The 15,598-nt window shown below is 36.9% G+C and overlaps 1 protein-coding gene across 1 annotated transcript in view; it reads right to left on the bottom strand.

The window, feature by feature from the left end:
- WNK2 (WNK lysine deficient protein kinase 2) overlaps positions 1-15,598 on the bottom strand; it is a gene marked incomplete at both ends in the record, with an annotated part of 100,970 nt that overhangs the window by 45,159 nt on the left and 40,213 nt on the right. The window contains 5 exons of the mRNA XM_083356926.1: positions 949-1,168; positions 3,590-3,678; positions 9,935-10,092; positions 11,156-11,376; positions 12,239-12,411. Of these exons, the coding sequence (XP_083213052.1) occupies positions 949-1,168; positions 3,590-3,678; positions 9,935-10,092; positions 11,156-11,376; positions 12,239-12,411 (861 nt within the window). The remainder of the gene's footprint in view (positions 1-948; positions 1,169-3,589; positions 3,679-9,934; positions 10,093-11,155; positions 11,377-12,238; positions 12,412-15,598) is intronic.

Raw genomic sequence — 15,598 nt, 5'->3', positions numbered from 1 at the left:
CTAGTAGCCAAATCCAAACTACATAACATAAATTTGAAATAACAGCGACTTAATTATAATATTATTTCTGTCAGTTAGGTGGCAGAGTAATAGTACACCCATGCAATGATAAAAGTAATATACTCTTAAAGCTAAGTGAAGAAGGAATGAGAATTCCACAATCAGAAGACTTTAACAAAGAAGATATAATCTGCTTTGGTAGTCATTTTTAGAAGGGCTGTTTGTTGAATTGGTCCAAAAGAGAACAACACAGTAAACTAAATGATTTCCACAAAATGGAATGACATGGAACACAAATTATGAGGGAGTAGGGTGGGGGTTTCCTGCATCTTAAAAACTGAAACTTTTTTCTCACAAATGTTTGATGAAGGAAAAGAAAAAAAGATGTTATTTTAATAAGCATTTATTCACTTTATAAAAATTTAGCAGCAAACCTGGCAAAATGTTAAAAGGCAATATATCTCATAAGAATGACACAGAATTAGTATCAAACTTCGTGTAGCCATCTTTTCTATGACTTTTTTAAAAGTAAGTAATACTTTTGTGGATTTAACTTATTTTACTACAGATATGATATCTAACTTATCTTACTGCACAAAGAAAGAAAGATGGTTCATATGCTACTCCAGATTCTTACATATATTGGAAACATAATTTGCAAAAAAATCCAATTTAACGAGTGCCAATCAAAATTTGTATCAGTTTCTGAAAGAATGTGTTTTGACATTGTGGAACTAAAATATAAAAGTATACATAAGCAAGGTTTGGAACTTAAATTACTACGCTTCATTTCTGTGGATAATTTATGGTGTTTGGAGATACTTCGTGTAGTGTCTTTTGAATAAAATTTTATTTTCCAGGTTTGCCTCTGATGTCATTTGAGATTTGTTACACAGAGAGACAGAGACAGACAGAGAGAGAGAGAGTCAAAGGAAATTTTTATTTTACCATTTCTTGTGCAACATCATCAGGAGTTTCTTTCTCCAGTTCAAAAGTAAACTCAATGGCTCCACTATCTTTGGATTTCCCTTTCAGCTTCTTAGCATCTTCCACCCAGAGTCTTAAGGCAATAGAGAATTTTCTACCATCATCTTCTTCTGCAAGTTCCACTCTCACCCCTGTATCCTCAGCAAAGAAGGCATGGCTTAATAAATCTTTAATTTCATATCTTGGGGGAAAAAGAACACAAACACATTTTAAGTCCATTTTTCTCCTCTATACTTTAAGGACCAAATAGCTGTGTGTTATTTTATGCATTACATACGCATATGTATTAGAACTTCCTTGGCACTATATGTCTTTCTAAATTTTAATGAAAGCAAAATTTGCTTTCAATATCTATAATATTTAACACAAAGGTTTTTAAACCACTGTAGCAAAATAACAAGTGTTTCTATGGCAATGGCCAAATGTGTGATATAATAAGCACCACACCATTTGTTTATTTTTATTAGTTCTTTATTTCAATTCCAATGGCTTCCCATTTGCCACTTGTGGCTAACAGAGAGTTAAAACACTTACTACACCTTTTCAAGTTTCTGTGTTTGTTTTATACAATGCCCTTGAAACAGGTATTTATCTGAACCATATCAGACCCAACTTATACTTTTTAGATACTTTCCTCCTCTCCATTTTTTCCCCTTAGTATACTTATACATACCATACATTTCTTTTTTTATTGGTTCTACCCATCAATGAGAATAGATAAACAAGCCAAAAACCAGTCAGGTGTAGTTTGTGCTATTTTTTTTAAAGAAGAATCCCATGTAAATTCTTCTATAATCCAAATGAAAAATAACTAAACCATGCACCTCTGCTGCCTGATCTGCTTTCTTTGGGAACACGTGCAGCGGGATGGTGTGCTCCTAGCTGCAGCTATTATCTAACATTTAGGTGAAAGTCAAATCAAGAACTGTAGAACTGCCAGGCTGACTTTTAAAATGTTACGCTCCAGACAAAATTGTCAGTAATGCAATATTTTCATTTGACTAGGCCAGGGGTAGGCAACCTCGGCTCTTTTATGACTCATGGACTTCAACTCCCAGAATTCCTGAGTCAGCTGACTCAGGAATTCTGGGAATTGAAGTCCATGAGTCATAAAAGAGCCGAGGTTGCCTACCCCTGAACTAGGCAATCCCTTAGTCAATACAGTCTGAGCTTTCAATTGTTAGTCTTCATTTAATCTTTTACAAATCCTAAGTATTGATTTACGTAGGATTCCTACAACCTCTCCGAAATCTGAGGGAAAAGAATATTGCTGGGTATCACCAACATAATGATGGCATCAATTTGCCATCTGTGGTTAAACATCTTTTATTGAATCTGTTGTGTAAAACTTGTATAGAGCTATACGTGAAAGGAAACTCTCTCTATATCTATATCTATATCTATATCTATATCTATATCTATATCTATATCTATATCTATCTATCTATCTATCTATCTATCTATCTATCTATCTATCTATCTATCTATCTATCTATCTATCTAAGGTTTAAAACCTGTAGAAGGATTAAGACAGAGTCTTATGAGAGATTGCATCCAACAGCTGCTTGTCAAATATAAATCTCCATGTATCATTTTCTGGAACTTATCTGGATTGAGAAGATCTCTTTTTGGCCCCTCATGCCTTAGTCACCTTCTGTAGGGATTACTGCAGTGTGCTGTACAATGTGCCATCCTTGAATAGTATCTAGAAGCTGTAGTTGATGCAGCAGCACAGGCAGTTCTGGGCACCCCTAGGGCTGTGCATGCAACACCTCTATTATGTGAGCTGTGTTGGGGGCCAGTTTATTTCCTGGTCAAATTCAAGGTATTATTACTTTTAAAGCCCTTCACAGTGTGGACCTGGTTACCTGAGGAAGCATCCTGTCCCAATAATATCAACCTGTCCTATAGAGTCAGGCAGAAAAGGTTTGTTGTAGACCCCATCAATTAAAGAATTTTGACTGGCAGGGTCTATAATGAGAGTCTTCTTTATTGCTGTCCCTGCCCTATGAAACATCTTGCCCCCAGAAGTGAGGGTACTCCAAGGGTGATATGCAACCATGGGGATGGTTGGTGGCTAGAAAACAACCCCCCTTGCCTTTTTGGCCTTTTACTCTTCATTTTGATTCTGTTTTTTAAAAACTTTGCTTCTAACTCTGTCTCTTTTTGTATGACTTTTATTTGTAAATCACCCAGATTTCAGGTGAGATGGGCGCTGTATAAATTTTATAAATAGGAATAAAAGTAAAAAATAAATATTTGAAGAAAGTGCTCTGTTATAGATATATAGTCCAGAAGGACATTCTGACTGAAAGTATTAAAATTTGCTGAGAAGTCCTCAAAATTCACAGGAATATAGTCACACTAACCAGATTCCAAATGGGTACTGATCCATGTCCGCATAGTAACCATATTAGTTTCTATATGGCTAGCAACTATCCTAAGAGATCTACATAATTAGATTATAGTAGGTCTATCAGTTTAAAATGGTACTGGCCAGCTCTTGGCCGTTTTCTCCCTCCACCCAAAGAAATTATTTTGAAATGTGCTCAGGGTTATGACATGTTTCACAAACAACAGAAATTTACTATTTGAAACAAACCTCTCTTCTTTGTTTTTGCAAATACACTCTCCAATTATCTCCTTAATTTCAGGATCAGTAACTTTATCAAAACTTGCTGGTTTGACACCCTGCATGAGGAAAAAAAACCATAATTGAATTTCGCTGGCATTTTCATTCTGGATCTGCACAGCTCTGAGTTTAAATTAGGACTCTTGTGTAATCTAATATACAATAGACTATTATATATGCTATAAAGGTAAAGGTAAAGGTTCCCCCACACATGTGTGCTAGTCGTTTCCAACTCTAGGGGCCGGTGCTCATCTCCGTTTCAAAGCCAAAGAGCCAGCACTTGTCCGAGGACGTCTCTGTGGTCATGTGGCCGGCATGACTAGATGCCAAAGGCGCACGGAACACTGTTAAATTCAGCATTAACTTTTATTATGAATTTTAATATTAAAGGCATTGGAAGGGGGAAAATGAACTACCCTAGGCTTTTGGGATTCTGTTCCAGAAACCTAAAAGATCAATATCAAGGTTTTTTCTTTTTCTTTTTAAAAAAATGTTTTGTTTAAACTGTGACAAATTAATTTATCAGTTAACTCTTTATTTTAATTATAACTCATCTTTCCAGGATTCAGAGCAACTTTCCTAATTAGCTAATAGGTTTTTATAATATTTTGATACTGTTCCAGTATACAGTTCACTTTAAAACAAAGAATAGATATTGTGAAATAATTAAAATGTCTCATGGTTTTGCTGCAAATTTAAAGATAATTCTTACAGATTTATACTCTGCAAAAAAGGGAAAAGAAACTGTAAGGTAACCAAGTTTTCTTTTCAGAGTACACCTCTAATTGAAGTTTGTGAATGTCTTAGAAAAAGATTTTCACCTGCTGACAATTACAAGATGTAAACTTTAAGGATTCTCAATAGCAAATTTAAAATCCCAAGAGGAAATAGATATTTAAGGCAACGTTTTTATGTATGTAGAATATGAAAAAAGAACCTTTTTCTAGTGAGGTAAAGAAATTGAAATAGAAAGCAGGCTTGGAGGTGACTGCTATTCAAGGTCTATTTGAGGCATCACTTGAGTTGGTGCCATCTACGCTTAAGATTTCTTGTCTATACGTACCACAAAATACCTTGAAGTATAAGTGATTGAGGCATGGCCAAAAAAAATCGCAGGAAATAGTGCCCCCAAAAATTGTCTCTGCCTTGCACTATTTTAGGTTAAATATATTTTACTTTACCGAAGAGGAACAATTCATTATGCTTTCAGCCAAGTTAAATTGCAGCTTGATTTAAAAAAAACAAACAAGCCAAGAACTATGGCACCATTTTAACCTGAGCACCAATGGAAAAAGAATTGTACAAATTATTCATTTAATGGAGCATTAAGCAGCAAAAGGTAATCCATGCTACATAAATAACTGTGGGAAGATATATTTATTTTAGATAAACTGATAAAGCCATCCAGAGAAGCTGTGGAGAGAGTTTCCTCCTTTAAATTTCTGGGAGTCTACCTCTGTGAAGATCTAACCTGGAAAGTTAACACAACCCAGGTGGCTAGAAAGGCCCAACAGAGGCTTCACTTTCTTAGGGTCTTGCGGAAGAACAGGGTAGAACAACGGCTAATGACCCTCTTTTACCGGTCTACTATAGAGAGCGTCCTCTCGTACCGTATTGTGGTTTGGTATGCTAGTCTGACAGCCATGGACAGGAAAGCATTACAGAGGGTAGTGAGCACAGCACAAGACATTGTGGGCTGTCCCCTGACACCACTGGATGACATCGCCAGGGCTCGTTGCCTTGGAAGAGTGAGGAAGATTCTCACGGATAACTCACACCCTGGACGGTATCTCTTTACTCTCCTACCATCCGGTAGGAGATATAGGAGTATAGCCAGCCGTACCAACAGGCTGAAAAATAGCTTTTATCCGTGGGCTGTTAGGCTTTTAAATGGGATATAATCTCTGTGAACTTATGCAGAATTGACTTGGGAGGCCGGTGTGTGATGTAGTTGGTTCACATGGTGTGGTGGGATGGAGGGTTTGTTGTCACTGTGTCTTGGGGGGAGAGAGCACGGGGGGAGGCTCAGCTAATCTCAATGTACATATGTTGTACTTTGACAATAAAGGTTTATTATTATTATTATTATTAGACGATAGAGATTAGCATTTGGTTTTTCAGGGTATCTTCCACTGAAGTATTTCTGGCAGTACAACAGACAGTACATTTGAGCAAATGTCATAAAGAAACTGAACAATCAGTTGGCCAGTAAGATGTAATAGGTCGTCACTAAAAATGACAATTAAGCTCACAATTCTGGAGGTCGTTTTGAGTCCTATCTGTTGCTACAATAGGAAAGAACAATGTTTGCTTTTTGCTCAGTGTGGTTATAATTTTTTAATCCCCTCAATAAGACACCTATATTGAGCTTTTTATTTACTTCTGTTCTATTGTGTTTGATTCTCAGAAACTGCCTGGACAAGTCCTTGGAGTTTTCTTGGCAAGGTTTTAGTTTGGCAAAATAGTTTGCCATTGTCACTTTTCTAGGGCTGAGAAAAGGTCACCCAGCTGGCTTTGTGCCCAAGGTGAGTCTAGAACACATAGTCTCCTGGTTTATTTGGCTCTCATACTGCCCTTTAGGAGGCATATGAATTGATTAATTTATTACCATAACTTAATCAATCAATTGGATAAAAATTCTTTTTAATTAGTCCAGAAAACTCTTAAACTCTTCCAGAAAACTTCATCATTCTGAACTGTCTATATCAGGGGTTCCCAACTGGTATATAGGGGGTTTGAAAACTTGGGTTCAGAAGTTTTAAAATTATTTTTTATGTTCACGTCATTCAAAATGTGTTTAAATAAGTTTAGTACTTTTGTAAGGGGTGCGAGACTATATCAGAAGTGTTCTAGGGGAACCGCTGGTCTATACCAATCTTCTTAGTCTCCTTGATTACCTTTTTAAAGCAAGTATAGTAATACATATGAACGATGTAAATTAATATTTGTACACATTCAGGATTTAACACAATTTCTTACAAAATAGTTGATGCAAACTGTGCTTATGTAGCATTATTGGTCAGGTGGAGCTTTGTGCCTTTCCCTACTAACCTTGTAGGAAAGCAAAGCATGTACCTGCATGAACAGTTCTGATAATCAAGCTTGGGAAATATGTACCATATCACATTATACTTTATTGGATAAACTGACTTTAATAAAATAACAGTACTTTCCCCAAAGAACTCTGAATTGATGATTAAGAGTTTAGTGCGTGAAAGGACATGCATAGGATAGTTATTTTAAACTTGGAAAGCTTATTTGTTTCCTGGGGATTTAATCATTTAATGAAAGAGTTCCATTCTAGGCTATTTACAAAGAAAATTAAATAACAATCAGGCACAAACATAACTAAAAAATATTAACAAAATGTACCAACTAGACAAAGACTTTGTTGAAAAAGAAACAGAATACTTGGAATGCTTGTAGTGCATTCTTCCTACAATATAAGGACAATGGCCATTTTTTTTTTGCAACGGACATACAAAGTCAGACTTTTTCTTCTTGTTCTGCAGCTTGTCTCTATAATCTCCTTGACAAGGTCCCTCAGATTTGCAAAGCAATGTTGAGGTTATGCCTGGACTTTAGAGAGAAGAGGATTGTGTTCTGCTGCTGCACATAAATAACAGCCTCTTGGGAAAAGGGGAAGGGTGTCCAAAAAGTATTAATGCAATTATGAGTTCAAAGCCTTGTGCCTGTTTTAGATGCATCTTGACCTTTTTTTATTCCCTCTGAATGATGCTGAATGGATTTTTGTCTGAATGAATTAGTAATCCATTTCTTTGGTAACCCTTACATTAGACTGGTATGACAAACAAATATTATTATCAATCTATTTCAGATGTGGGTAAGCTAAAAGATCCAATTAAGTGTTTGTGGAAAGACATCTATGAGGGTCTCCTGATGTCCTTTTTTTAAAAAAAAAGGAAAAGCAATAAATAGCTATAATTGTATTTTACAAAGTTTTGAAGTTCTTAACCCCTTCCACTGAGGCCATTTTCTGTCCCAACCAGCTTCTGAAAGAAGTTTCTCATGCACTTTGCTATGTCAACATCCAAAAACAAATGACACAATAAATAAGCAACCTGTGACAAATGTAATCTTAGCATCAATAAAAACAAAGAACTTAACTGTAAGAGCTTGTACTTTAATTAGTGTATGAATCTGTGTTCACATAAGTTTCAGTTTTCCACTGACTGAAAAATATAGATTCCACAACTCATGTTTGATCTTAAACCTGACAGTACAATTTAGCTCCAATATTTCCTTTTCCCTCCGAAAACAAAGTGTGTGTGTGTGTGTGTGTGTGTGTGTGTGTGTATGGATCTTTGGTTATTCGGGTTTTTCCCTGCGTAGAACTAAAGGTGTAGGGGCGACGTTTCGACGGAATCCCATCCGTCATCATCAGGCTGGAGGCTTCTGCTTCCTTCTTCTGGGAGAAGCAAGTGGCTGTTTGTTCCTCTTTTTTAAACTGCCAGAGGGGGTGTGTTCTGTGGGTGGAGGTTGCTCTGATTGGGTGGGGGAGTAAGTGTGTTCTGATTGGGTGGGAGTGTGTTTTGAATGGTGGGTGTGTTCTGATTGGGTGGGGGTGTGTTTTGAGTGGAAGGGCTGGTCTCAGCTGCCAGCCTTATATATATATATACACACACACACACACATAGTATTCTTTGCCGAATAATCTATTTGAATTTTCTCCACCAATCTTTATACAATAAAGTTTGTTCCACTAAAATCAGTGGCAAAAATAGAGCTAAAAATAGCCTGAATACAACTCATTCAGTTTACTATCAAGAACACACCAAGATAAAAGAACAAAGTCATTCCCCTGAGTTCACATGCCAGATCAATATCAAAGATGCTTAGTGACAACTGTAGCTGAACAAAAGAAAATAGATGGGCCAATGTTATGTGGAACCAGAATAATGCACACAGCTGTAAGTGATATTATAGGCAAAAGCAAATTGACAGGCATTCATACAAATGCATAGAGCCAGTTGGGTCTAGAGCACAGGTCTGCAACCCGTGGCTTCGGAGCCGCATGTGGCTCTTTCAGCCATCTCCTGCGGCTCCCAGTCCTCTGCCATGTGCAGTCAAAAAAAAAAAAAGTGGGACTAAAAAAGTTCAACCAATCAATTCAAATATGCAGGGTAGGTGCATATCTCGCCTTGGCTCCACTCTTCAGTCAAACCCTGTTCTGCGCATGTGCGCATGTATGCGCATGTGCACACATTTTTTTGCGGCTCCCAGTTTTTCCTTTTGTGAGGGAACCGGTTCTGAATGGCTCTTTCACTGTTTCAGGTTGCTGACCCCTGGTCTAGAGGTTAAGGTACCAGGCTAGAAACCAGGAGACTGTGAGTTCTAGTCCTGCCTCAAGCATAGTCTATCTCTCTTTCAGCCCAACTCACCTCACAGTTATAGATTTTGGGAAAATGCGAGGGAAAAGGAGCATGTTTGCTATCTTAAGTTATTTATAAAAACAATAAAGATATAAAAATAAATAAATGCATTCAACCATATCCATTAATCATTGTAAGTATACATACAAGTAAGCTTCCACAAGAAACAATATATAAAATAGACACAAATCATACATATACAAAATCTTCTAGTGACAAACTAAGAAGGAATTGCTCTATCTTTACATCATATTGAGTATATTGGGTATATCTCAATATATTTTTAGGAAATGCCAGAGTTCTGGATGGTATTCACAGAGGCATTCTTAAGGAATAAAATTAGTGCCTGGAGGATAGAATTTATCCTGCATCATACATGGTCCCTCCCTCCCCCCCCAAATTGTTTTAAATATAATATACAATCAGTTTGTGCCACATTCTTAACTATTAGAAATTTTATTATGCAATTAGGAATTTTAAAAATATACAAAAATAAATATTAAAGAAGGAAGTAGAAAAAACTTGCATGTAGAATTTTTATAAATTAATATTGAAACAAGTAACAAAACATGTTATTAGTAAAATGAGAAACTGAGCAAATGTGAAAAACATTGATGTCATTTCTACATTTTGATGAAACTGGCTGGGATGGGGTATGACAAAGGAGAGGCTATGTAGAATTACCACAACCCTAGTCTTAATAAGAAATCATTTCTTCTTGCCAGAAAATATAAAGACCTAAATAAGACTTTAGGTATTCAACATATCGTGATGTTGAGAATTTAAGAATTATTCAACAATACTTTTATTAAAATTATATGGTGTGTTATATAATAGTGTAACAATGCTTAAAGTGTTAAAATAAGAAAAAAAAACAATGTATATGAAAGAGCAAAATGATTATATTAAGAATATCACTTACAGAGGTTACTTTCCTATAAATTTGAGCAGCATTCTGGCATTCTGAATATGGATATTCTGAGGTAGCCATTTCCAACATACACATTCCAAAAGCATATACATCCACTGATTCATCATAGTGTTCTTCATACATTTCTGGGGCCATAAATTCTGGAGTACCTGAACAGAACAAAAGTATTCCATCTTAGAAAACATACTTGTACATATAGCATCAAGCCAGAGAAAAGTAAATTTAAAGGAAAACGTAGAAAACATACTTGTACATTGAGCATCAACCCAGAGAAAAGTAAATTTGAAACATTCTATGCATGAATATAAAACTCAAATGAACTTCTGTATTTTAAATTGAAATTAGTAAAACAGATAGCTAGATGGAATATTGGATTGAACCCAAAGGGATCATTCTGTATGCAGAAAAGTTCAATTTGCTGAAAGGAAGTCTTCCACAATCTTGTCCCCCCATATTTCAAATAATACTTTGAAGCCCATTGAACAACTAGACTAAGAATTCAAGATATTTTCAGGTCCTACACACTTATTGCACAATTTTCTGTGATGGCATAGGAATAAATTTTTTGAAAAAATATCTCGAATTTGGCAAGTTCATCCAATATCCCATGAAGTTGATTTCACTTAATATTTTGTATGATCTAATGTAAGAATGCCAAAGTCTTATATTTGAAATCTCAAGAGAGATTTCTAAACTTTTAAACCAAGTTTGAAAGTTAACAGATGCCCTATTGCTAATTTAGGCTTTGTGGCAGATCCCTGAACTATAGATTCCCGTAAGTGATGAGAAAGCTAGAATTCAAGATGGTGTGTGTGGATGTAGACTTTGCCTTGGGAAAGCGAAGGGAACAGTGCACTCCTAGGGGAAGAGGATAAACTTTATATATGTATAATAGTCAATACATTATAAAATTACAGATTAAGAAAAAATAACATTGTTGAAATGTTACTAATTTGAGAAAAATGTATGAGGCAAGGATTTAACATTGCCAATGAAAATAAAATATGTGTTCATTATTTTGAGGATCTATACTATTCATCCATTTTCAATGAAGATACATGAAGTAAATGAAATGTGGAGAGCTTTAAGAAGAGACTGAACAGCCATTTGTTTGAAATGGTATATGGTTTCCTGCTTAAGCAGGGGGTTGGACTAGAAGATCTCCAAGGTCCCTTCCAATTCTGTTATCATGTCATGTCATGTTATGCTTACCTATGACACTTTTGGCAAATGAAGTTCTCTTAAGAGTTGCCAGACCCAAATCTCCTATCTTCACAGATCCAGATGGCCCAGTTATAAAAATATTGTCACATTTTAAATCTCTATGAATAATTGGTGGTGTCCGAGTGTGCAGAAAAAGAAGACCTTTTAGGATTTGCCGACACCAGCTACGAAGGACTTTTGGTTTCATCACTTTAAATCTCTTCAAATAGCTAATGTAAAAACATGTGAGAGGGAATAAAATTATTTTATAGAAAAACAGATGCACTGAGATTCTTCTTGACAACAATGTCTCCCTTTCTGCAGCACAATGAACCCCTGACACATGCATGACACTTTCCAGGTCAGTTTGAGCATTTTGTAAATGATCTACCTCTTACAATTAGACTTATCTGATTCAGCCTTCAGCCAAGTACATTCAAGTACATTCCTAATTTAAGAGGAAGATAGTTTGGAAGGTAAATTAGAAATAAATTCATTAAAATGCTATTGGGTTAAAATCTATGAATTACAATTCTACTGAGATCCTTGTTTATGCAAAACTCTACATATGCACTGATACTGTATGTATATTGGCATACAGCGGATCAACAGTGCTTCAGATCTGAAACTTGAAGCCATGTTATTATTCCTCATGAAGTGGAAAAAAAACAGAGAATTCTTACAAATATTGAAAAAGGTTATTTTAATATTAAATTTAGTAAGATAATAAAGCATGATGATTCAGATTAATTATTCAAGCACATGAATTTGAATCAAGTGTTTTCCTTCTCATTGGTGGAAGCTTATTTGATTATAGCTTAATAATGTTATCTATTTTGGGAAATGTAAACCCGGAAGTTCAAAATGACCCAAGTAAAACAAAGAAAAGAAGAGAAAATGCAAGAAAACAATAGAGAATATAACAGAAATGAAACTTAATTTGACTTAATTGGAAATACAGTCAAGCAAGCTACTATAAAGAAGGAAGGTAGATTTCCATTCTTAACAGGGTTAGGGGATGAAGCAAGAATTTTGTCCATGCAGTTGTTTTACTTAACTAATTATCCATATCATGACATAACTAGTACTTACGTTTTCAGAGTTCCGGAGGTCATCAGTTCTGTTACCAGCACAATACACTTTTTTCCTTTTAAACACGACTCCCAAAAATCATAAAACCTAACAATATTTGGGTGCTGAAGACCCTTCAACATTTCTGCTTCTTCTTTAAACCTTTGCCGTTCCATTTTTGTCAGCTTTCGATCCTGCAGTTCAGAAAATATTTCTTGTCAGAAGATAGCTCGGGAACATGCCTTGCATTAAGAGGGCTGCTGCACTTCAGCTCAAATGAAGAGGGCCATAAAAATGATGGCCATATTTTTTCCCCCCTGTTTTATAGGGGATGTTAAAATGTTGGGTTCAGGGGTGCAGGAGAATTCAAACGAAAGATAAAGTATTTCTCTTGCAAGTGGAATTATTATAAAGTAGGATCTTTAGATTTAAGCTATAGCAATAACTCAGTTTCGCAAATATTTTAGAGTAAATATCAAATATTATTACAAAATTAAATTCTAGGTTGATAAAACATTATAGTTACAATATTTTTTTCTTTTCTGCATAGTTTTTTCTCCATAGTTCTGCAGATCATCCCCTTTGATCTATTGCAGTGCACTCTATATTGGGCTGCTCTTGAAAACCACTCAGAAGGTTACTTGAAGGACTGCTTTCTTCTCCCACGGTCATCTGCCCACACAGCATGATCCAACAGAGAGAGCATCTCCACGTTTCTTCTTTTAAATCTTGTCATCTTATGGGACATAGGCAGTGTGCCTTTTCTCTCTTTACCCCTATTTTCTGTAATTACAAGCTCCAATTCTGCCTGCCTTTAGGAAAGCTACTTAAGATCCATGGATTCCTTGGTGCTCTCTGACCTTGGTTATTTGCTTGCACATATTTTATCCAATTAGGTAACATAATCAGTGCTAGTGAATGTGGGATTTGCCTTGAAAAGCCCATAGTCGGAAACTTGACAGCTGGTTTACATTGGGGAATAACTGTTAAAGTTGTGAGGCTTGGCACTACTGCCCATGAGGATAAAGGTTTACTTCTGATCCCTATGTGCCTTGGTGGAGCAGTGGGCTAATGCCTCCTTAAGTAACACCAGCTGCCTGCAATTAGTGCAGGTTCGCATCCCACCAGGCTCAAGGTTGACTCAGCCTTCCATCCTTCCGAGGTAGGGAAAATGAGGACCCAGATTGTTGGGGGCAATAAGCTGACTTTGTAATAATGCCGCTTGGGGGGGGCAAAAGCCCTAATAAGCAGGCATATACATAGAATGAAGGCTATTGCTAAGCACATTGATTTGTGCTTAGAGTGTAAGCCGCCCTGAGTCTTCAGAGAAGGGGGGATATAAATGGGATTAAAATAAATAAAAATAAAATAAAATAATGTGCTAGGGCTCTATGGTTGATTCCTGCTTGGCTAAGATTGGATTAAGCATAACTGACTAAAACTGAAACTGCTGTTTACAGGAAGCTTTGAGCAACTGGAAGAGATCTTTCCTGATGTAGATGGGGAAGGTTCTTCCATTGAAGAATCAAGGTGCATGGTTTGGTGATTATCTTTGACCTGTATTGGCCTTCAGCACTTAGGTCTATCCTTTACAGTTGCAAGAAAAAGTATGTGAAACCTTTGGGATTACGTGGAGTTTTGCATGAATTGGCCATAAAATGCACTCTAAACGTCATGTAAGTCACAACAATAGAAAAACACAGTCTGCTTAAAATAATACTACACAAACATTAGCCGTTGTCATGTTTTAATTGAACATAACATGTAAACATTCACGGTGCAGGGTGGAAAAAGTATGTGAACCCCTAGCCTAATGACTTCTCCAAGAGCTAATTGGAGCCAGGAGTGAGCCAACCTTGACTCCAATCAGTGTGATGATATTGGATGTGTTGCTGACAGCTGTCCTGCCCTTTAAAAACACACACTTGTTTTGGGTTTACTGGTCTCAAGAAGCACTGTCTGATGTGAACCATGCCTTGCAGAAAAGAGCTCTCAGAAGACCTACGATCAAGAATTGTTGACTTGCATGAAGCTGGAAAGGGTTACAAAAGTATCTCCAAAAGCCTTGATGTTCATGTGTCCACGGTAAGACAGACTGTCTACAAATGGAGAAAGTTTAGCACTGTTGCTACTCTCCCTAGGCGTGGTCGTCCTGTAAAAATGACTGCAAGAGCACAGCGCATAATGCTTAATGAAGTAAAGAAGAATCCTAGAGTGTCAGCTAAACACCTACAGAAATCTCTGGCACATGCTAACATTTTTGTTGACACATCTACAATAAGGAAAACATTAAACAAGAATGGAGTACATGGGAGGACACCACAGAGGAAACCATTGCTGTCCAAAAAAAATATTGCAGCACGTTTGAAGTTTGCAAAAGAGCACCTGGATGTTCCACAGCACTACTGGCAAAATATACTGTGGACAGATGAAACCAAAATTGAGTTGTTTGGGAAAAACACACAACACTATGTGTGGAGAAAAAAAGGCACAGCACACCAACATCAAAACCTCATCCCCACTGTAAAACATGGCGGAGGGAGCATCATGGTTTGGGGCTGCTTTGCTGCCTCAGGGCCTGGACGGATTGTTGTCATTGATGGGAAAATGAATTCCAGAGTTTATCAGGACATTTTGCAGGAAAACATACGACCATCTGTCCACCAACTGAAGGTCCGCAGAGGATGGGTGATGCAACAGGACAATGACCCAAAGCATACAAGTAATTCAACAAAACAATGGCTTCAACAGAACAGAATACGCCTTCTGGAGTGGCCCAGTCAGAGTCCTGACCGCAACCCAATTGAAATGCTGTGGCATGACCTTAAGAGAGCGATTCACACCAGACATCCCAAGAATATTGCTACACTGAAACAGTTTTGTGCAGAGGAGTGGTCCAAAATTACTCCAGATCATTGTGCAGGTCTGATCTGCAAGTACAGGAAACATTTGGTTGAGGTTATTGCTGCCAAAGGAAGGTCAACCAGTTATTAAGTCCAAAGGTTCACATACTTTTTCCACCCTGCACTGTGAATGTTTCCATCTTATGTTCAATTAAAACATGACAAGAGCTAATGTTTGTGTATTATTATTTTAAGCAGACTGTGTTTTTCTATTGTTGTGACTTACATGACGTTTAGAGCGCATTTTATGGCCAATTCATGCAAAACTCCACGTAATCCCAAAGGGTTCACATACTTTTTCTTGCAACTGTAGTACACAGGTCCCCAACCTTTTGGGCACCAGGAACCGGTTCCGTGGAGAGAGGTTTGTCTGCAGACTGGAGTGCATGGTTTTGTGTGCTGCCTGCATCTCTTGGATGTGGCCTTGCTTTTTTGTGTGGACTGGTTGCTGACATGCCATGGCCCAGTACTGGTCCAC

This window comes from Vipera ursinii (genome assembly GCF_947247035.1).
Source record: "Vipera ursinii genome assembly, chromosome: 2".
NCBI lineage: Eukaryota > Metazoa > Chordata > Lepidosauria > Squamata > Viperidae > Vipera > Vipera ursinii.
Note: the sequence above shows the minus strand (reverse complement) of the source record. Positions and strands in the feature narration are given on the sequence as shown.